The following is a 24,117-nucleotide window of genomic DNA, read 5'->3' as shown; positions in this document are numbered from 1 at the left end:
CACTGGCACCGGTGCAACACTGAGTCAGAATCTGGAAATGTTCTCCAGGCATCAAGCTCCCAATGCTGACAAGTGCTGTTGCCTGCTCTTTGGTAGAATTAGTTTCCCTTCCCTGCTCTTTCTTTGTAGCTCGGCAAATTTCTTCTTTTCAAGAATTAATCCAATTTCCATCCATCATCCTTTCAAGTTGTGCATTCCAGACCGTAACAAATCACTTTGTAAAAAAATTACCTTCATCTTCCACCCTGGATTTCTTGACATTTTTAAAAAATCTGTATCCTCTGGTTATCAACCCTCTTCTCATTGGAACAGTTCCTCCCTATGTACTGTATCAAAATCCCTCATAATTTTGAATATCCCTCTTAAATCTCCCCATTACCTTCTCTGCTCTAAGGAGAACAATCCCAGCTTCTCTTGTGTCTTCACATAACTGACGTCTCTTTCCTGATTCCATTCTAGTAAATCTTCTCTGCATTCTCTCCAAGGCCATGACATCCTTTCTACAGTGTGCTTCCCAGAATCAAGCACTGCACACTAAGCAATTGAGCAACCAGGCACTGGGTAATTGGGAGCCTTTCAACTAAGAAATACGTTGTTGTTCAAATGAAGCACTTAAAGGAGAGGGCAATAGTAAAGGAAATATATGAGAACATTTTTAATTGATGAAAACCATTCCATTTTGACACAGATTGCTAGTCTGATATCTGCTGTGATGGTGATGATTGTAACCCTGGCCATTGGATTCCTTCTTGTCCCTCTACCCAAGGTAGGTAATCACATATCAGTGCTTTTACTGAGTATTCTGTACTTTAATGATGTCCTTTTATTGACCATTATCATTATGGATACCCTCAGATAAAGGGATCAACAGAATCATTGAAAGTTGCCAAGTATCTTTGCTTGCTTATCAACGTAGATGTTGTTGGTGCACATATTACACTTCTTAGTTTCACCAGTGATTGATTAAAAAGAAAAGAATTTTGGCCCCTGTTACAAAACTAATTTATTTGATTGGTACTTTGGCCAGTTTGTAGTCAGAGAACCATGTGTGGCAGTAAAGCCAACCATTCCTTAAATATGGAATCCTGGAATTGTACAGAGGAGGCCTTTCAGCCCATCAGTTCTAAGTGGTCTCTTTGGAAAACCTATTCAATTATTTTCACACTCGTTCTTCCCCAATAAACCTGTATATTTTTCCCCTCGAGTATTTATCAGATTCCCTTTGGAAAGTTGTTATTGAATCTGCTTCCCTTTGAGGCAGTGTGTTCCAGATTGTAACTTGCTGTGTGAAATCATTTCTCACCTCCTGTTTGGTTCTTTTGCCTCCAACTTAAATCTTTGTCCTTTGGTTGCTGCCCCACTTGTCACAGGAAACAGTTCCTTCTTACTTTCTCTATTAAAACCCTCATAGTTTTGAATGCCTCTATTAAATCTCCTCTGTTCTAAGGAGAACAATCCCAGCTTCTCCAGGGTCTACAGAATTGAAGGCCCTCATCCCTGGTATGATTCTAGTAAATCTCGTCTGTACTTGTTCCAAGACCTCGACACCCTTCCTAAAGTGTGGTGCCCAGCATCGGACACAACTCTCCACTTGAGGCCAAACCAGTGTTTTGCAAATGTTCAACATGACCTGTTTTTGTGCTCAATAAATACAACTTAAAGCCATTTTAAAAATCTTTAAAAGGAGAAAGTTAAAACTTTTTACTTTCTCCTTTTAAGAAAGTTTTAACTTAGTTGAAGAAATAAGAATCCTTTCTTTAATATTTTATATGTGGCAAAGATTTCAAAGATTATCAATTGCCTCTCATAAGAATAGTCTGAGACTCATTGATGGACCATTTTCATTGGAACCCATTTGTGTTCAGATACAGTCCTCATTCCTGGACAGAAGTTAGTGACTTAGCTGCAGACAATAGATTCATAACCTATAAGGGAACTCATTACCCAGAATCTGTGCAATATGCTCAGTCTTGCACTGGAGATGTTAAACCATCCATACAAATGTCACATTGCTCTATCAGAATAAATCAAAATGGAAGGAGTTTTGTATTGCAAACATGTCGACACAGTTATTAACTTTGTCTTTTTATTCTCCTCACAGTCAGTTCTAGGAGCTCTTGTTATCATTAATTTAAAAGGAATGTTATTGCAATTCAGAGAAATTGGAATTCTGTGGAAGAAAGACAAGTATGATTGTGTAAGTGCGAGTGAGATTCAGCTTTTGGTTATGTCAGCAACTTCACCATCCACCGTTTTTTACGGGTTTGACACCAAAGAGAAAACCTAACTTCTTGGAAGCTATTTTCTGATTTGGAGCTTGGAGCGAGAGCAGAGGAGACGAGATAGCCAGAATAAGCAGAAAAAGCTCAAAGAGTTCCTCCTGTCTTTGCTCTCTAATCAAAGTAGTCCTGATGGTAATAGAATACTGGGGAAAGCTATACATACCCAATTTCTGGAATGCTGCCTGCCATTCTGGACCTTGCTGAAAATATTTCTCGTTATTAATCTTTTCACTAATTACCAGACGTTTTTGAGCTGGGATGAGTATCAAAGAAATGCTGGAACTTGGTGAAGTTGCTTTGTATAACACCTTGGCTTGCTTCGACCAACATTGCGCACCTTAAGAACACTTTGAGATGATGTATATTGAAAATGTGATCACGTTGCTATTTGCCCACTTCTTATTGGTGGGTTTTCTTTTGTGAATATAATCTGAACTTTGAGCTTGTGTAAGTAAAAAACTTTCTTAGCCACATTTTAATGGTGTGTCCCAGAAGTCTAAACAATCCTGAATGCCTCTCACTTTTGATAACTTTCTCTTAAATTCTCTTTCAGTTAACAATATTTTTTTTTACTTTCCCATCCGCTTGGGATCTCCACATAAGCAAAGTTGCTTCCAAAAATTTTAGTGTCCTCTTTAGTGACAAGCTTCTCTTTTCACTTCAAAACTTTTAATGTTCAAAGTGCAGGCTGCACCTTTTCTTCCCATATCTGGGAAACCGATCCCTCTTGGGCTCAGACGCCTGGATGAGAAACTGGATATAGCTTCCCATCTTCAACACTTAACTTCTGTTCGCTTTCTCTTTCTTTGTTTCATTCTCTCTGTTTCTATGATCCTCTCTTGCCCTGTGCATTTCTCTCTGTGTCAGTCTCTGCCTGCCTGTCTATTCTCTTACTCTGTCTGTTTGGATCTATTTCTCTCTATCTCCCTCGCACTCTTTCCATCTCAGTCTCTCTCACTCTGTCCCCATTCCTTTTCTTTTCTAACCCATTGTAGTCTGAGATACTTTCAACACTACTCCTTTGTCTGAATTACAAATAAGTTGCCTATTTTCTAAGAATATCGTGCAAAAATCCAGGCGACTTTACGTTAACTTCCACAGTAACTCTTTATACTCAGAAGCACAAGACAGTAGACATCTTCACCTCTTACACACACTCCTTTCTCATATAAATTTCAGTTATTTTAAAATAAAAGATAGGTAAGTGTCATTTAATCACTATGTTCTGATTTACTTAATTGAGTTATATGTGTGTGACTGTCGCTCAGATTACCATGACTGTCCCTAAGTATTAAGGTGACTCTGTCCCTCAGCATTACAGTGACTGCATCCATCAGTATTAAAGTGACTCTGCCCGCAATATTAAAGTGACTCTTACCCACAGTATTAAAGTGACTCTGCCCCACAGTATTAAAGTGACTCTGCCCCACAGTATTAAAGTGACTCTGCCCCACAGTATTAAAGTGACTCTGTCCCACAGTATTACTGTGATTCTGTCCCTCAGTGTTTCTGTGACTGTGTACCTCAGTATTACTGTGACACTGTCCGTCCGTGTTACTGAATCTGTCCAGCAGCGTTACTGTGACACTGTCCCCAGTATTACTGTGACATTGTCCCTCAGTATTACTCTGACAACATCCCTCAGTATTGCTGTGACATTGTCCCTCAGTATTAATATGAACCTGTCCTGCAGCATTATTGTGGCACTGTCCCTCAGTATTACTGTGACTCTGTCCCTCAGTTTTACTGTGACTCTGTCCCTCAGTTTTACTGTGACTCTGTCCCTCAGTTTTACTGTGACTCTGTCCCTCAGTTTTACTGACTCTGTTCCTCAGTGTTACTGTGACACTGTCCCTCAGTATTACTGTTAAACTGTCCCTCAGTATTACTGACTCAATCCCTCAGTATTACTGTGACAGTCGCTCAGTATTACTGTGAAGTTGTTCCTCAGTATTTCTATGACACTGTCCCTCAGTTTTACTGCAACACTGTGTCTCAGTGTTACTGTTACAATGACCCTCAGTATTACCGTGACTCTGTCCTCAGTATTACTGTGACTGTGTCCCTCAGTGTTACTGATTCCGTCCCGCATTATTACTGTGACTGCATCTCAGTTTTACAGTGACACTGTCCCTCAGTATTACTGTGATACTGTACCTTAGTATTACTGACTGTCCCTCAGCTTTACTGTGACACTGTCCCTCAGTATTACTCTGATACTGTCCCTCAGCTTTACTGTGACACTGTCCATCAGTATTACTCTGATACTGTCCCTCAGCTTTACTGTGACACTGTCCCTCAGTATTACTGTGATTCTGTCCCTCAGCATTACTGTGACTGTCCCTCAGGTTTAATGTGAACATGTGCCTCAGTATTACTATGCTACTTTCCCTCAGTATTACTGTGACACTGTCCCTCAGTTTTGCAGTGACACTGTCCTTCAGTTTTACTGTGACACTGTCCCTTAGTATTACTGTGATACTGTCCCTCAGTATTACTGACTCTGTCCCTCAGTTTTACTGTGGCACTGTCCTCAGAATTACTGTGGTACTGTCCCTCAGTATTACTGACTCTGTCCCTCAGTTTTACTGTGACACTGTCCCTCAGTTTTACTGTGGCACTGTCCCTCAGTATTACTGTGACACTGTCCCTCAGTATTACTGTGACACTGTCCCTCAGTATTAATGTGGCACTGTCCCTCAGTATTATTGTGGTACTGTCCCTCAGTATTACTGACTCTGTCCCTCAGTTTTACTGTGACACTGTCCTCAATATTACTGTGACTCTGTCCCTCAGTTTTACTGTTGCACTGTCCCTCAGTATTACTGTTACACTGTCCCTCAGTATTACTGTGGCACTGTCCCTCAGTATTACTGTGGTACTGTCCCTCCGTATTACTGACTGTTCCTCAGTTTTATTGTGACACTGTTCTCAGTATTACTGTTACACTATCCCTCAGTATTACTGTGGCACTGTCCCTCAGTTTTACTGTGACACTGTCCTCAGTATTACTGTGACTCTGTCCCTCAGTTTTCCTGACTCTGTCCCTCAGTTTTACTGTCTTTACTTAATTTTGACATAAGTTCCGTTTTCTTACAGTTGGTTTGGATAATCGCTTTCATTGCAGCAGTTCTGCTTGGACTTGACATCGGACTTGGCGCAGGTGTAGGATTTGAGCTGCTGACTGTTGTGTTCAGGACACAGTTGTGAGTACAGTTATACCTATTCAATGTCATTGAGCTGCTGGTTCATGTAGGGCCATATTAAAATAGGATCATAGAATGTTTACAGTACAGAATGAGACCATTTAGCCTGCACCTCTGCTAGTCTCTGCAAGAACGACTCAGCCAACCTGATTCCCCCACCTTTTCCCCATCGTCCTGCAAGTGATTTCTCTTCAGATAATAATCCAATTCTCTTTTGAAAACGGTGATTGAATCTGCAGGTAGTGCATTCCAGATGTTAATCACTCACTGTATAAAAACATTTTCCATGTCGCTGTTGGTCATTTTGTCATTTACCTAAAGTTGAAGTCCTCTAGACCTTGATCCATGTCATTGGGAACAGTTTCTCCCTATTTATCCTGTCCAGACCCCTCATGATTTTGAATATCAGATCTCCTTTCAACCATCTTTTCTCCAAGGAAAACAGCCCCAACTTCTCTGATCTATTTGTGTAACTGAAGTCCCTCATCCCTGGATTGATTCTCTTGAATCTTTTCTGCACCCTCTCTAAAACCTTCCCATCCTTCCTAAAGTGTGGTGTCCAGGATTGGATGCAATATTCCAGTTGAGGCCAAACCAGTGTTTTATGAAAGTTCATCATAACTTCCTTGCTTTTATATTGCATTCCCCTATTTATTAAGCCCAGGAAGCCGTTTACCTTTTTAACCACTTTCTCAACCTGCCTTGCCATCTACTATGATTTATGCACAAATACCCCACAGGTCCCTCTGCCCCTGCACCCCTTTTAGAAGTGTACCCTTTATTTTATATTGCCTGTCTTTGTTCTTCCTATCAAAATGCATCCCTTCACACTCTCTGCATTAACATTCACCCATTCTACTATCCTGCACAGTTCACAATATTTTCAAGTCTTTGCCTTCTGCAAATTTTGAAATTGTGCCCTGTATAATCAACACTCTGCCATTAATGTAGATCAAGAACACCATCGCTCCTTAGATCAATTCCTGGGGAATCCCACTGTATAACTTCCTCCAGTCTGAAAAGCAACTGTTCACCACGACTCTCTGTTTTCTGTCACTCAGCCAACTTTGCATCTTTGCTGCCATTGAGGTGCAGAGAAATGCAGAGGGACCTGGGACATGAATCACAAAAGGTTAGTATGCAGGTACAGCAAGTAACTAGGAAAGCTAAAGAATGGTATAATTTATTGCAAGGGGAATCGAAATCAAAAGTAGGGAGGTCATGCTTCAGTTGTGCAGGGCACTAGTGAGACCATATTTGGAGTACTGTGTACAGTATTGGTCATCTTATTTAAGGAAGGACGTAAATGCGTTGGAAGCAGTTCAGAGAAGGTTTACCAGACTAATATTTGGAATGGGTGGGTTGTCTGATGAGTAAAGGTTGGACAGACTAGGCTTATATCCGCTAGAGTTTAGAAAAGTAAGAGGCAACTTGATTGAAACATACAAGATCTTGAGAGGTCTTGACTGGGTGGCTGTGGAGAGGATGTCTCCTTTTGAGAGAGTATCTTGAACGAGGGGTCACTGTTTAAAAATATGGGGTTGCCCATTTAAACAGAGATGAGGTGAAATTTTTTCACTCAGAGGGTCGTGAGCCTTTGGAACTCTTCCTGAAAAGGTGGTAGATGCAGAGTCTTTGAATACTTTTAAGGCAGAAGTGGATAGATTCTTGGTAAGCAAGGGGGTGACAGGTTAACGGGAGCAGGTGGGATGCAGATTTCAGGTTACTATCAGATCAGCCATGATCTTTTAAATGGCAGAGCAGACTCGAGGAGCTGAATGGCCTACTGCTGCTCCTTATTTGTACGTTCTCTAGTCCTCTGGCATCACCCCTATATCTAAGGAGGATTGGAAGATTATGGCTAGGGCCTCTGCAATTTCCTCCCTTACTTCTCCCATTAGGCTTGGATGCTTCCCATTTGCTCCTGCTGATTTATAGGGCAGAATTTTTAGCTCGGCGTGCGAGTGCGTGCCTGGCCTACTTGAGCATAAAATAGAGCCCGATGATGTTGGGTGAGCATCTTGACATCATCCTACATTTTCGGTCGGCGGACGCACACGCAATCCGGAAGCGCGCCCGCCGACAATGAAGAGGGCAATTAGGCCCATTAAAGTTCAATTGTCCCCGATTTTTCGTGGTCTGTCCAACCTTACGGTTGGCGGACAGGCGAATCTGCCAGGTGGACTTTGCATTTTTGATGAAACCTCATCCGAGGGAGGGATGAGGTTTCGTTATTAAATTTTTTTTAAAAAATGTTTGGACAGAATTTTGATCATCTGTATGTTCAGGTGATTGATTCTGATGCGTGGACATTTTTGTTTAGATTTTAAAATCTTTATTTTTTATTCTTCAGCTCCCTGAGGCAGCTCTCTGCCTTCAGGGACCTTTCATTCCACGCTCCCCGCACCCACGCTTATGTCAACACCTGCCCTCCTCCCGCCCCCACCCCAGCAGCCGTTAATTGGCCAGCCAGCGTGAAATCACGGTTGGGTGCTGATCGTGCCCACACGCCGACCTGCCCATAATCCTGCCCATAAACTTTAAGTACAGCCAACCTTTCTAATACTTCCTCTTTATCAATTTTTAGACCATTCAGTGCCTCAACTGCCTTATCTCTTCCCTGGTAAAGACAGATACAAAGTACTTATTTATCACCTCAGCCATGACTCTGTACGTAGATCCCTTATTTTGTCCTGTATCAGCACCACCCTCCTCTCACTACCATTTTACTCCTTATATGCCTATAGAATACTTTTGGGTTTCATTTTATGTTAGCTGCCAGTATCCTCTCATGCTTTCCCTTTGCTTCTTTTGTTTCCCTTTTCACTTCCGTTCTGAACTTTCTATACTCAGCCACATCGATTATCGGTCTGTCATCTGTCATACGAACTATTTGTCTGTTTCATCTTACCCTCAACAACAACTTAAATTTATATAATCACTGTAATATAGGCCAGGATATTTACCTCTTTGGGTGGGCGTAGCACTGCCGCCCGTGATCGGGCCCTGACATTGGTTTCATGCTGGCTGGCCAATTAACGGCTGAGCCAGGGTGGGGGCGGGAGGAGAGTGTTTGTGGACATTTGTGCATGTGTGCAGGTGCGCGCAATGAAATGTGACTCTGTTGCATGAGCAGGGACTTGTTATAAATGACATCTCACCACTTCTTTTATTTTTAATTCCTGTTGGAAACTTCATCCCACCTGTGGATGAGGTTTCATAAAAAATCCAAAGGCCGGCTGGCTGATTTGCCTACCCAACAACCATAAGGTTGGACGGACAGCGAAAAGTTGAACTCAATTAATACTTTAATGGCCTTAGTAGGCCTGTTAATTGTCGGTGGGCGTGCTGCCGATTCCCGCGTGCGCACCTGCCGACCAAAATATCGCGTGAGTGCGCGATGATGTCAGGATGCTCGCCTGACGTCATCGCACGTCATTTTACGCTCGAGTAGGTAGGGTGCATGCCCAACCACTCAGCAAAAATTCAGCCTATAGCTTTTTTTGTACATGCTCAGTATGCTCTTATTAGAATTAACCCTTTACACACAGAGCAGGTTTAATCCCCAAAACATAGTCCCTGCCTCAGCCCATCAACTGCTGAAATCTCACCATGCCTTTCTTGCTTCTAGATTTGATTATTCAAAGGTTTTCCTGACTGGCCTCCCACCTTCCACTCTTTAAAAATGTAAGCTCATCCAAAATTCTGCTGCATGTATGCCAACTCATGTCAAGTCCCATTCATCCGTTACCCCTGTGCTCGCTGACCTACATTGGCTCCTGCTCTGACAATGCCGTTAACACAAAATTCTCAAATTCCTCCATGGATTTGCCTTTCCGTGTCTCAATAATCTACTCCAGCTCTACAACCTTCAAGATCTCTGTGCTCTTCCAATGTTGGCCTCTCATGCATTGCTGATTTTAATTGCTCACTATTGGTGGCTGTGATTTCAGCTGTTTGGGCTCTAAGCTCTAGAATTCCCTCCCTAAACCTCTCTGCCTAACTCTCTAACTCCCTCCGCCTTTAAATGCTCCTTAAAATCTACCTTTTCGACCAAGCTTTTGGTCATTTGTCCCGACATCTCCTTATGTAGCCTGTGTCAAACTTTGTTTGATAATCACTCCTGTGAAGCACTTTGGATGTTTTCCCACATTCAAGGGCCCACAGCTACTCAGTCACCCTCTCACTGTGCCTACAAATTCTGTTCATTGCTGACACTGAATGAGAAGGAAGCAGGAAGGTTTATCTGACTTCCACACCAATGTTTGCCTTGATGACATTGTAACTTAGCAGGTTGGAAGATTGTTGTAAATCCCAGATCTGGTCTCTTGTCTAGATTTGAATTCTTGGCACAATCACATGGGCTGTTTGTATCCCCCATTATATACAACCTTTTCTCTTGTGAATTGTGATAAAATGAGAGAGTTTAACATTGTAGGCTTTTGAGAGCTCTGTACCCACTATAGGGATACGACTGAAGTTCCACACTGTCCTCCTCACAGTTTACAATGCTTCCAAGTTTTGTTTTAGAACTCTAATAGATGTCTGGGCTCTTAACTAAGTATACATAATAAAGCAACAACTTACCTTTATATAGTGCCTCTGGCATAACAAAATGTCCCAAGGTGCTTCAAGGGACATTATAAATCAAAATAAGACACTGAGGCACATAAGGAGATATTAGGTCAGATGATGAAAAGCTTGGTCAAAGAGCTAGGGGTTTTAATGAGTGTCTTAAAGGAGGAAACCGAGGTAGAGAGGTGAGCGGTGTTGGGAAGTAACTTGAGCTTGGGGCCAAGGCAGCTGAAGGCATGAAAATCAATCATGGAGCAGTTAAAATTGGAGCTGCTCAAGAGGTCAGAATTCAAGATGTGCAGATATCTCAGAATGTTGTGGGGCTGGAGGAGATTACAGAGATCGGGAGGGACAAGGGCATGGAGGGATTTCAAAATAAGGATGAGAATTTTAAATTCAAGACATTGCTTCACCAGGAGCCAATGTAGGCAGCGAGCATAGGGGTGATGGGCAAATGGGACTTGGAGTGCAAGTTAAGACATGGGCAGCAAAGTTTTGGATGAACTCAAGTTTACAGATTGCATGTGGGTGACCAGCCCGGAGTGCACTGGAATAGTCAAGTCTAGAGATACCAAAGGCATGAATAAGGATTTCAGGGAAGATCACCTGAGACACATGCAGAACTTCCAATGTCAAGGAGGTGGAAATAGGTGGCCTTTTGCGATGACATGAACATGTGGCTGAAAGCTCATCCTGGGGTCAAATATGACACCAAGGTTGCAAACAATCTGGTTTATTCTCAGACTGTTGCCAGGGAGAGGGATTGAGTCAGTAGCTAGGGAACAGAGTTTGGAATGGGGACATAAAGCAATGACTTCATTTTTCCCAATATTTAATTGGAGGAAATTACCGCTTATCCAGTACTGGATGTTGGATAAGCAGCCTGATAACTTAGCATCAGTCAAGAGAGGTGGTGGTGAGGTAGAGCGGGATGTCATCAGTATACATGTTCCTTCAGATGATGGCTCCAAGGGGCAACATGTAAATGAGAAATAGGATGTGATTAAAGATAGAATCTTGGCGAACATCAGAGGTAAATGTGCGGGAGTGGGTAGAGAAGCCATTGCAGGTGATACTCTGGCAAAAATTAGATGGATAAGAATGGGACCAGGACAACAGTGGAAACGCACGGGAGGAGGATAGTATGGTCAACCATGCAGACTGGTCGAGGCAGATGAGGAGGGATAGTTTACCTTTGGCACAGTCACATAGGATGTAATTTGTGACCATGGTAACAGCCGTTTTGTTACTGTGGCAGGGGTAGAAACCTAATTTTAGTGATTTAAACACAGGATTCCGGGAAAGATGAGAATAGATTTGGAAGGCCACAACATTTTCAAGGACTTTAGAGAGGAAAGGGAGATTGGAGATGGGATGGTAGATTGCAAGAATAGTGGGATGAAGGGTTCGTTTTTTTTGAGGAGAGGGGTAATGGTAGCAAATTTTAAAGAGAGAGGGATAACAACAGCTAGCAGGGGAAACAGGAGGGGAAGTTGGATAGTCAGCAGTTTAGTGGGAATTGGATCTCCCTCGATCCAGTGGCGGTGGGTCTCACGGACATGATAAGCTTAGAGAGGGGATGAGAGGAGATGGGAGAAAAACTATAGAAAGATGTGAGATCAGGGCTAGGGGGGGGGGAGACTTTAGAGGAAGTTTGGTCCCAGCGGGCTAATGGAAGGGAGGGACACAGCAGAGGCAGCTGCTTGGATGGTCGCGATTTTAGTGACAAAGAAGATCATGAGCTCCTCACATTTATTGTTGAAAGGGTAGAGGGGACGGGAAGAGGGGATTAAGCTGACGCTTTGTAGTAGAGAAAAGAAGTTGGGGATGATCCTGGAATAGTGCACAAGCTTTAGTAGATGATAGTCGGACCTGATAGTGTTTTTTGTATTGCAGTCAGATCTGGCAGTTAATTGATAAACCAGTTGTCCGCCATTTTCTTTCAAGTCTGTGTTCCTTGGATTTAAGGGAGAGGAAATGAGGGCTGTACCATTTGGAATGGCCAGGGTGAGAGAGGGTAATGGTTTGACTGGGGATGAGGGCAGCAAAGGTGGAGGTGAGAGTGAGGTTGAGAAGATCAGTAGCTGCAGAAATGTCGAAATGAATGGAGGGCCAGAGGTGAGACAGTTGGAAGTTTGAAAATGCAGTTGTGGGGGATAGATTTTTTCAGAATGGATACAGAATGAGGTAAGGTTGGGCCGTAGAAGGGATGTGGGTGGAGAGCGACACAAGGGAGTGAACAGAGATGGCCTTATCTGTAATTGATTTGATAGGAGTAGCAAGATCATGTGAGAAGGCAAATCTAAGATGTGGCTGTGAATATGGAACAATTCCATGGAGGGAGAAATTTTGGGAGGATAAGAGGTGTTAGGAACGATGTAAAACTTAACACACAAATACAAATATAAATTAAACTTAAGAAAGGTGGAACGTGGTTCTAGCTTAGAGGAGGATGCGACTGGAGAATTGATAATGGGGAACAGGGAAATGGCAGATAACTTAAACCAATATTTTGCATCAGTCTTCACGGTGGATAACACTATGAACATCCCAAAGATATCAGATAAGCAAGGAGTTAAAGGGAGGAAAGATCTTGTAACAATCTCTATAACGAGGGACAAAGTATTTGACAAACTAATGGGACTAAAGGCAGACAAGTCGCCAGGACCTGATGGCCTGCATCCAAGGGTTTTAAAGGAAGTGACTGCAAAGATAGTGGAGGCATTGGTCGAAATATTCCAGAACTCACTGGATTCTGAGAGGGTCCCAGTGGATTGGAAAACCACTAGTGTGATGCCCCTGTTCAAGAAGGGAGGGAGACAAAAAGCAGGAAGCTATAGGCCAGTCAGCCTAACATCCGTCGTTGGGAAAATGCTAGAGTCCATTATTAAGGCAGAAATAGCAGGACATTTAGAAAAGCTTAATGCAATTAAACAGAGTCAACATGGTTTTGTGAAAGAGAAATCATGTTTGACAAACTTGCTAGAGTTCTGTGAGGATATAACAAGCAGAGTTGATAAAGAGGAACAGTTAGATGTAATGTATTTGGATTTCCAGAAGGCATTCGATAAAGTACCAAATAAAAGGTTATTGTACAAGATAGGAGCTCACGATATTGGGGGTAATGTATTAGCATGGATTGAGGATTGATTAACACACAGAAGATAGAAAGTCAGGATTAATAGGTCTTTTACAGGCTGGAAAGACATAACTAGTGGAGTGTCACAAGGATCAGACCAAGGGCCTCAATTATTTACTATCTATATTAATGACTTGGAGGAGGGGGCAAAGTGTAATGTATCCAAATTTGCTGACAATACAAAAATAGGCGGGAGGGCATGTTGTGATGAGGACATAAGGAATCTGCAAGGGGATATAGACAGGTTGAGTGAGTGGGCAAAAACTTGGCAGATGGAGTTTAATGTAGGAAAGTGTGAGGTCATGCACTTTAGTAGGAAGAATCAAAAGGCAGACTATTATGTAAATGGAGAGAGACTCCAAAAAAGTGTAGCACAGAGGGATCTGGGTGTTCTTGTGCATGAAACACAAAAAGTAAGCATGCAGGTGCAGCAAGTAATTAAGAAGGCAAATGGAATTTTGGCCTGTATTGCTAGGGGGTTGGAGTTTAAAAATAGGGAAGTCTTGTTATAACTGTACAGGGTGTTGGTGAGGCCGCACCTGGAGTACTGTGTACAGTTTTGGTCCCCGTATTTAAGAAAGGATATACTGGCATTGGAGGCAGTTCAAAAGAGATTCACTAGGCTGATTCCTGGGATGAAGGGGTTGACTTATCAAGAACGGCCAAACAGCTTAGCCTTTATTCAGTAGAGTTTAGAAGAATGAGGTATGATCTTGTGGAAACGTGCAAGATTCTGTGGGGGCTTGACAGGGTAGATGTTGAGAAGATGTTTCCACTAGTGGGGGAATCTCGAACTAGGGGGCATAGTTACAGAATAAGGGGACACTCATTTAAAACTGAGATGTGAAGGAATTTCTTCTCTCAGAGGGTAGTGAATGTCTGGAATTCTCTACCCCAGAGAATTGTGGAGGCTAGATCACTGCAAGTATTTAAAGAGGAGGTAGACAGATTTTTGAGATATCGAGAAGTTGAGGGCTATGAGGAGCTGGCACGAAAGAGAAGTTGAGGCCTGGGGCAGATCAGCCATGATCTTATTGAATGGTGGGTCAGGCTTGAGGGGCTGAATGGCCTACTCCTGCTCCAATTTCTTTTGTTCTTAGGTAGAGTTTTTTTGTGAGCTTGGTGCCAGGAAATCTGGAGGCCCTGTTTCTATACGTGCATTTTTAATAAGATTTTAAAACCCTCCAAGTGAAGAGATGGGTGACAAAGGTGTAAGTAGCAAAAAACATAGGTCAGAAATTACGCTTGTCAGGCAGGCGCACGCCCGACCCAAACGAGCGTAAAATGACGCACGATGACGTCGGGTGACATTGGATGCCCAAGCGGACAAAATAGATGCAGAAATAGAGGATGTGTACAACTTGGACAAGATAAATGTGAGAAGCTCTGGGCAGAGACATCCTTGTCCTCAGGGAATTATGGTAGATCATCATCATTGGGTGGCCGGATACAGCACAAGAGGTTGGCATTTCAAGTGGAGTCATTTTCAAGGACAGACAAGTGTTGATACCAGAAGCTATTTGTCAAGATAGCCTTATCCAGTTACATCAAGGACACATGGGCATTGAAAGAACAAGACAACTTGCATGTGAGACAGTTTTTTTGGCCAGGGATCAACAGTAACATGTGAGGATGTGCATGTCATGAGCATCAGTCAAATGAGCACAGAGAGCCACTCCACCCTCATGATATTCCACCACACACATTGTGAAGAATAGGTACTGAATTGTTTCCTGTAGAGGTGATGATTTCTTATTCATAACCGATTACTTCTCCATATTTCCTATCATTCGCCAACTAAGGGATGCATCAAGTGCATTGGTGGCAAACACTATGAGCACAATTTTCAGTCTTTTTGGTTCCCTGGAGGAGATAGTGTCAGACAACAGACCACAGTATGGCAGTAAATCCTTTCAAGACATTTGTGCAAAATGGGTGACAAACCATATAATGTCATGCCCACACCATCCAAGGGAAAATGGGCTGGCATAAAAGATGGTGCAGATGGTAAAGTCACTGAGTTGGAAACTTAAGGAGAACAGTCAAGATATTTAAGTAGCAATGTTGCACCTGTGAGCAAAATACGGGATTACCAGCCCCAGCAGAGATTATGTTCGGAAGACAAGTCAGGACAACTCTTCTGAGTTATCATCAGATCAAATTGTCGTCAGCTCAATATAGATTATTAGAAAGACAAGAGAGAATGAAAGTGAGTTTGCTGCAAGTTACTGGCTACACAAAGGCTTTTTGGAATAAGTGCCACAGCCCATTTTTAAAACAAAAAAAAAACACCTCTGCTTATGGACAAATGGTGAGAGAATAAAGGAGTTCAGTTTCAGTTTCTCTTTCCTGCTGTAACAAAAATTGGGGTCTCAGGTCCGGGATTGGATCCTTTAAAAGCGAACCAAATTTTGGGGTCATAGAGTCATAGAGTCACAGAGGTCTACAGCACAGAACAAGGCCCATTGAGTCTGCACTGGTCAAACAAGTATCTAACTATTCTAATCCCATTTTCCAGCACAAGGCCCATAGCCTAGTATGCCAGTTTAAGTGCACATCCAAATGTTTCTTAATTGTTATGAGAGGTTCTGCCTCTACCACACTTTTGCGTAGTGAGTTCCAGATTCCTACACCCCCTGGGTGAAAAAATTCTTCCTCACATCCCCTCTAAACCACCTGCCCCTTACCTTAAATCTATGCCCCCTGGTTATTGATCCCTCCACCAAGGGGAAAAGTTCCTTCCTATCTACCCTTTCTATGCCCCTCATAATTTTATACACCTCAATCATGTCCCCCCTCAATCTCCTCTGCTCCAGGGAAAATAACCCCAGTCTGTCCAATCACTCCTCATAACTAAAGCTCTTCAGCCCAGGCAACATCCTGGTAAATCTCCTCTGCACTCTCTCTAGTGCAATCACATCCTTCCAATAATGCGTATTCCAGAGCTGCATGCAATACTCTAGCTGTGGCCTAACCAGCATTTTATACAGTTCCAGCATAACCTCCCTGCCCTTATATTCTATGCTTTGGCTAATAAAGGCAAGTATCCCATATGCCTTCTTAATCACCTTATCTACCTGTCCCGCTACCTTAAGGTTTGGGGGCCTATAATACACTCCCAGCAATGTGATTGCTCCTTTTTTGTTTTTTCAGTTCTACCCATATGGCTTCATTTGAGGAGTCTTCTAATATGTCATCCCTCTTTACTGCTGTAATTGATTCCTTGATCAATATTGCGATACCCCCTCTTACCTCCTTCCCAATCTCGCCTGAAGACACTACATCCTGGAATATTGAGCTGCCAATCCTGCCCCCCTCTCAACCATGTCTCTGTGACAGCAATGACCTCATACTTCCATGTGTTAATTTGTGCCGTCAACTCATCTGGCTTATTTGTCAGACTCCTTGCATTAAAATAAATACCATCTAACCTTGCCAAACTCCCTTGTGCCTTAACTGGCCTATAATTTCTATGCCCTGCAGACTCACTTGCTCTCTCTTCTAATTTTGGCTGTGCATCTACCCCTGCTGAACCTCCTCTCAGGATCCCATCCCCCTGCCAAGTTAGTTTAAACCCTCCCCAACAGCACTAGCAAACCTCCCCGCAAGGATGTTGGTCCCATTCTGGTTCAGGTGCAACCTGTCCGCCTTGTACAGGTCCCACCACCCCCAGAAACGGTCCCAATGTCCCAGAAATCTAAAGCCCTCCCTCCTGCACCATCTCTCCAGCCACGCATTCATCTGGACTGACCTCCTATTTCTATACTCACTGGCGCGTGGCACCGGAAGTAATCTAGAGATTACTACTTTTGAGGTCCTGTTTTTAATCTGTTTCCTAGCTCCCTAAATTCTGCTTGCAGGACCTCTTCCCTCTTTCTACCTATGTCGTTGGTACCAATATATATCACGACCTCTGTCTGTTTGCCCTCCCCCTTTAGAATGCCCTGCAGCCGTTCAGTGACAACCTTGACCCTGGCACCACAGAGGCAACATACCATCCTGGAGTCACGTCTACAGCCGCAGAAACGCCTGTTTGTTCCCCTTACTATCGAGTCTCCTACTACTATTGCTCTTCCCCTCTTTTTCCTCCCCCCACTGTGCAGCTGAGCCACTCACAGTACCATGAGCGTGGCTGCACTCCCTAGAGGAACCGTCACTCTCACCGTTTTCCAACACAGAAAAACGGTTCTTGAGTGAGATGCACCCTGGGGATTTCCTGACTACCTGCCTGACGCCTTTCTTCTGACTGATGGTCACATGTTCCCTCCCTGTCTGCACTTCCATAAGCTATGGGGTGACCACGTCAAAAAATGTGCTATCCACAAAACTCTCAGCCTTGCGGATGCACCTCAGAGCCTCCAGCTACCGCTCAAGCTCCGAAACTCGGAGCTCAAGTAGCTGCAGCTGGTGGCACTTCCTGCACACGTGGTCGGTCAGAGCACAAGGAGCGTCTAGGACTTCCCACATGCTGCAGCGGTACATTACATTGGACTGAGTTGCCCTGCCATGCCTCTAGTTGAAAAAAAAACCCTTACTTTAAGTTAAGTACAGTAAAAAAAAGTTAAATTATTTATGTACTTTAAATAAAAACTAGAACCCTTACCTTTCCTTAGCTTAATCTATTTTAATCTGGAGAAAAAAACTGGAGAAAAATGCTTACCCACTACTCACCAATGAGCTCTAACCTTTGTGCAGACGTCACTTTTTGAAGCTTCCCTGCACTCGTGCTGGTTCTGATCTCTCCGCCGCTCTCTCGCTCTGTCTTGTGATGTCTCTTGTTATTTTCAACAAGAAGTGACAACAGGACACTCTTCCCAGACTGCTTCACCACGATGCTGACTGCAGGACACTCTTCCCAGACTGCTTCACCATGATGCTGCCTGCAGGGTACTCCCCTAATTCTGACTAAAATTTTGACCAAAGTCTAAATTTAAGAAACAAGCTGAATCTGATATAAACGGAATCATTTGGATGCCAAGAGGGAAAGTTCAGTGGTGAAATGATCTTTATAACAGAATTAAACTCCTGCAGCAAACCTTCCTGTAACATTAGAACAACAGCAAATTTTGGCACATAGATGTTTGTAAAACAAGGAGACTTAAAGGGCGAGACAGTAACATTCCTAAGCACAGAACAATTGAAATTTGTAGCTAGGGAGGTACAAGTAAAACTATCTAGTAAGGTAAAAAGAAGTGAGCTACTCCAGGCGCTGCTTGAGCATTTGGAACCCACTTATCAACTAGAACAGATAGACAAGAAGTTAAATCCTGACACCAAACCCCTTCTCCTAGCTAAATTCAAACTGGAAAAGGTCAGAATCCAGCTAGAGTTTCAGGAGAGAGAAAAGCAGAGAGAAATTGAGAGAATTCCAGCTCCGAAAATTGGAAATGGAGCTAGAGGTGCAAAGGGAGAGAGAGAGATCAGGTAGATGGAAGCTGCTAGGGAAAACCTCTCTCTACCAGGTAGCTGTCCAAATCTCCATACCCCAGAACCAAGCTTTGAAACCCTTAAGTACATTAGGTTCATTCCCAAATTTGAAGAGAGCAATGTTTTTGCCACTTTGAAAAAGTAGCAGGACAGCTAAAATGGCCACGAGTTATGTGGACCTTTATGATACAGCGACAGTTGACAGGAAAGGCCCAAGTGGCCTACTCCATGCTGACTCCTGATGTATCCACTAATTATGAACGGACCAAGGTTGCCATCCTTAGTGCTTATGAATTAGTCCTGGAGGCATAGCACCAGAGATTCTGAAATGCTTGTAAGAAACCCATGCATACCTACCTAGAGTTCCAACGGCTGAAGCAAATTGCGTTCGACTGGTGGGTCTGCTTTTTAAAAATACAGCACACCTATGATGGACTGTGGAAATTGATATTCCTAGAGAAATTTAAAAACTGCTTACTCTCCAACCTAAGAATGCATTTGGAGGAGCAGAAAGTCCTCACAGCCATGGTTGCAGTAGTCACGGCAGACAGCTATGCAATACGTGAGAATAAACAGTAAATGGAGTGACCAGTATGTGAGTGACCAGTACATTGTTCTTTATTTTCAGTCCACAATGTTCCGTGTTGGCAAATATTAATGGAACAGACATCTACAGAAACAGGAAAGACTATGTCAATGTAAGGAAACGACTTTATCTTCACTCAACTCCATTGGTTTTCTTTAACAGATCTGTACATCTACTAATCTAACTTATTTCCACCACAGATTTATGAGCCTGAAGGAGTGAAGATCTTTAGATGCCCTTCACCAATTTTCTTTGCAAATGTAGACTTCCTTAGGACCAAGCTAATTGATGTTGTAAGTTGCCATTTATAACATAGTATCTAACATCACCCGGGATACTGTTTTAACAATGTCCAGTTTGTTTAAAGCTGTTATATTTAAGTTTCTTGATTCTGTCTGTTAGTTTTAAATTTCAGTGAAATTAAAATTCTCAAGATTGAATATTTAAACAGTTCTGGAGTAAACTGCAATAGATTATGTTTTGACAAGGTTCAAATGATGCTATTTGTGATATTTCACAGTGATATTTCATTCTAACACTAGACTTTAAACTTCCTGAAATCTATTTCTGCAGACTGGGTTTAATCCACTCCGAATCCTCCGCAAGAGGAATAAAGCTCTTCAGAAGATCAAAAAAATGTTGCAGAAAGGAGAGTTAATAGTCACATCAGTAAGTTCAGTAACAAAGTCTAGGGATGATGGTGTCTAAATGTAAAATATACTCAGTGAGTTTGTGTTTCAAGTTCTACGTTCCCATCTACCCTGATAACCTTTGATTCACTTGCCTTAAAAATATTCAGTGACCCCGCCTCCATCGCCTCCTGAGGCAGAGAGCTCCAAAGCCACACAACCCTCTGAAAGAAAAAAATTCTCCTCATCTTTGTCTTATAAAGGCGACCTCTAATTTAAAAACAGTGCCGGAGTTACCCAAAAGAGGAAATATCCTTTCCACGTCCACCTTGTCAAGACCATTCAGGATCTTATATACTTCGATCAAGTCACCCCTCACTCTTCTAAACTCCAGTGGAAACAAGCCCAGTCTGTCCAGCCTTTCCTCATAAGACAACCCACTCATTCCAGGTATCAATCCAGTAAACCTCCTTTGAACCACCTCCAACACATCTACATCCTTCCTTAAATAAGGAGACCAAAACTGCACACAGTACTTGAGATGCATTCTCACCAATGCCCTGTATAACTGAAGCATAACATCCTTATTTTTATCACACACAAAAATAGCTGGAAAAAAGAATCTGATGAAGAGTCATACGGACTCGAAACATTAACTGTGTTTCTCTCCACAGATGCTGTCAGACCTGCTGAGTTTTTCCAGCTATTTTTGTTTTTGTTTCAGATTTCCAGCAGCCGCAGTATTTTGCTTTTATCTTAGTCCTTATTTTTATGTTCAATTCCTCCCAATAAAGGATAGTATTCCATTAGCCTTCTTGATTACATGCTGTAGCTGCATACTAACTTTTTGTGACTCATGTACTAGAACACCTAGGTCCCCCTGCACCTCAGAATTCTACAGTCGTTCTCTGTTTTATTAGTACTCTGCTTTTTTATTCTTCCTGCCAAAGTGAAGAACTTCACATTTTTCCACATTATACTCTATCTGCCAGATTTTTTGCCCACTCATTCAACTTATCGATATCTATCTGCAAACTCCTTATGTCTTCTTCACAACATAATTTCCTACCTATCTTTGTGTCGTCTGCAAATTTAGCTATCACGCCTTCATTCCCTTCATCTAAGTCATTGATGTGAATCATAAAAATTCGAGGCCTCAGCACAGACCCCTGCGGGACTCCACCTGTGACATCCTGCCAGTCAGACAAAGACTCATTTATGCATATGCTTTGTTTTCTGCCAGCCAGCCGATCTTCTATCCATGACTGAAAATAAAGCACAATGTACTGGTCACTCACACATACTGGTTACTCCATTTACTGTTTATTCCCATATGTTGTCACTCTCATGTACGACGAGCTTTTATTTTCCGCAATAACCCTTGATGTGGCATCTTATCAAATGCCTTCTGGAAATCCAAGTACAGTACGTCTACAGCCTCCCCTCTATCCACCACACATGTTACTCCTTCAAAGAACTCTAATAAGTTGGTTAAACATGATTTCCCTTTCATAAAACCATGCAGACTCTACCTGATTACCTTGAGTTTTCTAAGTGTCCAGCTTTAATCTATTTAATGATCAACTCTAATGCCTTCCCCACGACAGACGTTAAGCTAACTGACCGAGAGTTTCCTGTTTTTTGCCTCCCTCCCTTCTTCAATAGAGGAGTTATATTTGCTACTTCCCAGTCTGATGGAACCTTTCCAGAATCTAGGGAATTTTGGAAAATTGTCGCCAATGCATCTACTAGCCACCTCTTTTAAGACCCTAGGATGAAGTCCATCAGGCCCCGGAGACTTGTCAGCCTGCAGCTCCATCAGTTTACTCAGTACCGCTTCCCTAGTGATTGTAATTTCACCAAGTTCCTCTCTCCCCTCCACCACCTGATTTACAGCTACTTGTTTTCTGTATCCTCTATAGTGAAGACAGAAGCAAATTATTTGTTCATTTCATCTTCCATTTCTTTATTGTCCACTATTAACTCCCTATTCTCACTGTCTAGAAGACCAACACTCACTTTACCTCCTGTTTTCCTGTTTAAATACATGTAGAAACTCTTGTTATCCGTTTTTACATTTCTAGCTAGCTTCCTCTCATACTGTAGTTTCTTTCTCCTGATTAACCTTTTAGTCATTCTGTGTTGTTCTTTATATTCTGACCAATCATCTGACCTGCCACTCATCTTTGCGCAGTTATATGCTTTTTCCTTAAGTTTGATGCTTTCCTTAACTTCTTTAGTTAACCATGGATGGTGGGTCCTCCCTTTGAATTTTTCTTTATTGTAGGAATATACTTATTCTGAATATTCTGAAATATCCCCTTAAATGTCTGCCACTGCTTCTCTATTGATCTATCCCCTAGCCTGGTATCCCAGTTCACTATAGCTAGCTAAGCTTTCATGCCCATATAATTGCCCTTTTTTAAGTTCAATATATTAGTCTTAGACCCACTCTTTTCCCTTTCAAACTGGATGTAAAATCAATCATATTGTGGTCGCTGGTACCTAGGGGTGCCTTTACTCTGAGGTCATTACTTAATCCTGTCACATTAAACAATACTAAGCCTAATATAACCTGTTCTCTGGTTGGTTCCAGAATGTGCTGCTCTAAGAAACTATCTTGAAAGCATTCTATGAGCTCCTCATCCAGGCTTCCACTGTCACGACTCACTGGGGACAGTGCGCTGTAATATCAAGCCCCACTGTTCCCTGAGCCAAGACAAATGTGAAAAATTTGACCAAACCACCAGATTTCCCCAATTCGACCTAACTGTTTAATTTGGGTTAACAGAATACGGGCATCAGGTTTGTAAACTTAATAAGAAAATAACTGTTTATTGAACAAACTGTCGTTAACCAGTGGCAAAAGAAAGAAATATGAATTACTAATTTCTAACTCTATAACTTAAATTCTATCCCTTCTTAAATCCCTTTATACACACACACACACACACACACACACACACAACACATGTGGGTTGATTTTGATCGATGTCTTCCAAATTTCTTTCAGTTCTTGTTGATGACATGAGGTGGTCTTCCAGCACTTTCAGTATTTGGTTCACTGGTTGAGCACTTGCCTTTCAATGTCTCTAATAGTGATTTTCTCCTTTGCCTCTTGATAGGGGTTTTCCGAGAGAGAGCAGATTATGGAGATATGAGGAGAAAAAGCCAGCTACCTAGTATTGTGGAATTACTAGAATCTTCCACACACAGGAGAAAGACGTTTTAGGTCTTGTTCCTTTCAGGCTAGGAGCTATTCTTCTGCACTGACATCACACAAAAACCTGATCATTCGTAGTCAGGAGCCAATTAAAATGTTGTTGCCAGGCAGCTCCCTTGATCCAGGACTCCTTTCTGGCACCATCCTGTCTTTCATGGTACACTCTGTTCCAGGACTGCAACATTGTATACGTCTCTCGTCCTGTTCCAGTGGACATGTCTTTCAAACTGCACCCATTGTAATCTTAATCCACAGTCCAACAGAAAATAAAAAGATACGTTCTTTACAACAGTCCAACAGAAATACAAATATGTGTCCCTTACACTACCGCCAGTTTGATTTTTCCAGTTTATATGTAGATTAAAGTCACCCATGATTATTGCCGTCCCTTTATCACAAGCACCCAATATTCCTTTTTGTATACTTTGTCCTACATTGTGGTTACTGTTAGGGGGCCTGTAGACCACTCCCACTAGTGATTTCTTTCCCTTACTATTCCCATTCTCACAAACCTTACACTGCTGTATCCCAAACCATTGCAATACCATACTTACAAATCGTTATGCCACTGTACCCCCAAGCCCTTCACTGCCATAGCCAATCATATTCTTGTTTCTGCGCAGAAAGGCTATATTCAAACTACAGATGGAAGTTATGAGAGCAACTCAGAAAATGAAGATAACAACAGTATTGAAGACCTGGATAAAGCAACGGATATGAAAGAGCTACCGATGAAGATAGATTGGAAATCTTGTCTTCCACCTGGCATTCACGTTCCCAGTGTGGAAATACATAGCATTGTCCTTGACTTTGCTGCAGTTTCTTTCCTGGATGTGTCTGCTATGAAAGGCTTGAAATCGGTAAAAACTTATTCTATTTGCAGAATAAGAAAGAAAGGAAGAAAGGAAAGACAGAATGGAAAGGAAGAAGGGGGGCGGGGAGGAAGGACAGGGAGGAAGGAAGAAAGAAAGGAAGGACTGAATGGAAAGGAAGAACAGAAAGAAGAACAGAATAGAATAGGATGTGATGGGAGGAAGGAAAAGGAAGGAA

At 42.3% G+C, this 24,117-nt stretch overlaps 1 protein-coding gene across 1 annotated transcript in view; it reads left to right on the top strand.

Annotated features, from left to right (window-relative positions):
• LOC144673852 (chloride anion exchanger-like) overlaps positions 1-24,117 on the top strand; it is a 93,391-nt gene that overhangs the window by 38,548 nt on the left and 30,726 nt on the right. Inside the window, exons 10-16 of the mRNA XM_078535491.1 lie at positions 689-766; positions 2,102-2,197; positions 5,382-5,488; positions 19,258-19,327; positions 19,416-19,508; positions 19,789-19,884; positions 23,691-23,927. Of these exons, the coding sequence (XP_078391617.1) occupies positions 689-766; positions 2,102-2,197; positions 5,382-5,488; positions 19,258-19,327; positions 19,416-19,508; positions 19,789-19,884; positions 23,691-23,927 (777 nt within the window). The remainder of the gene's footprint in view (positions 1-688; positions 767-2,101; positions 2,198-5,381; positions 5,489-19,257; positions 19,328-19,415; positions 19,509-19,788; positions 19,885-23,690; positions 23,928-24,117) is intronic.

This window comes from Cetorhinus maximus, unplaced genomic scaffold (genome assembly GCF_964194155.1).
Source record: "Cetorhinus maximus unplaced genomic scaffold, sCetMax3.hap1.1 HAP1_SCAFFOLD_491, whole genome shotgun sequence".
Lineage (NCBI taxonomy): Eukaryota > Metazoa > Chordata > Chondrichthyes > Lamniformes > Cetorhinidae > Cetorhinus > Cetorhinus maximus.
This window is presented reverse-complemented; position numbering and strand designations above follow the sequence as displayed.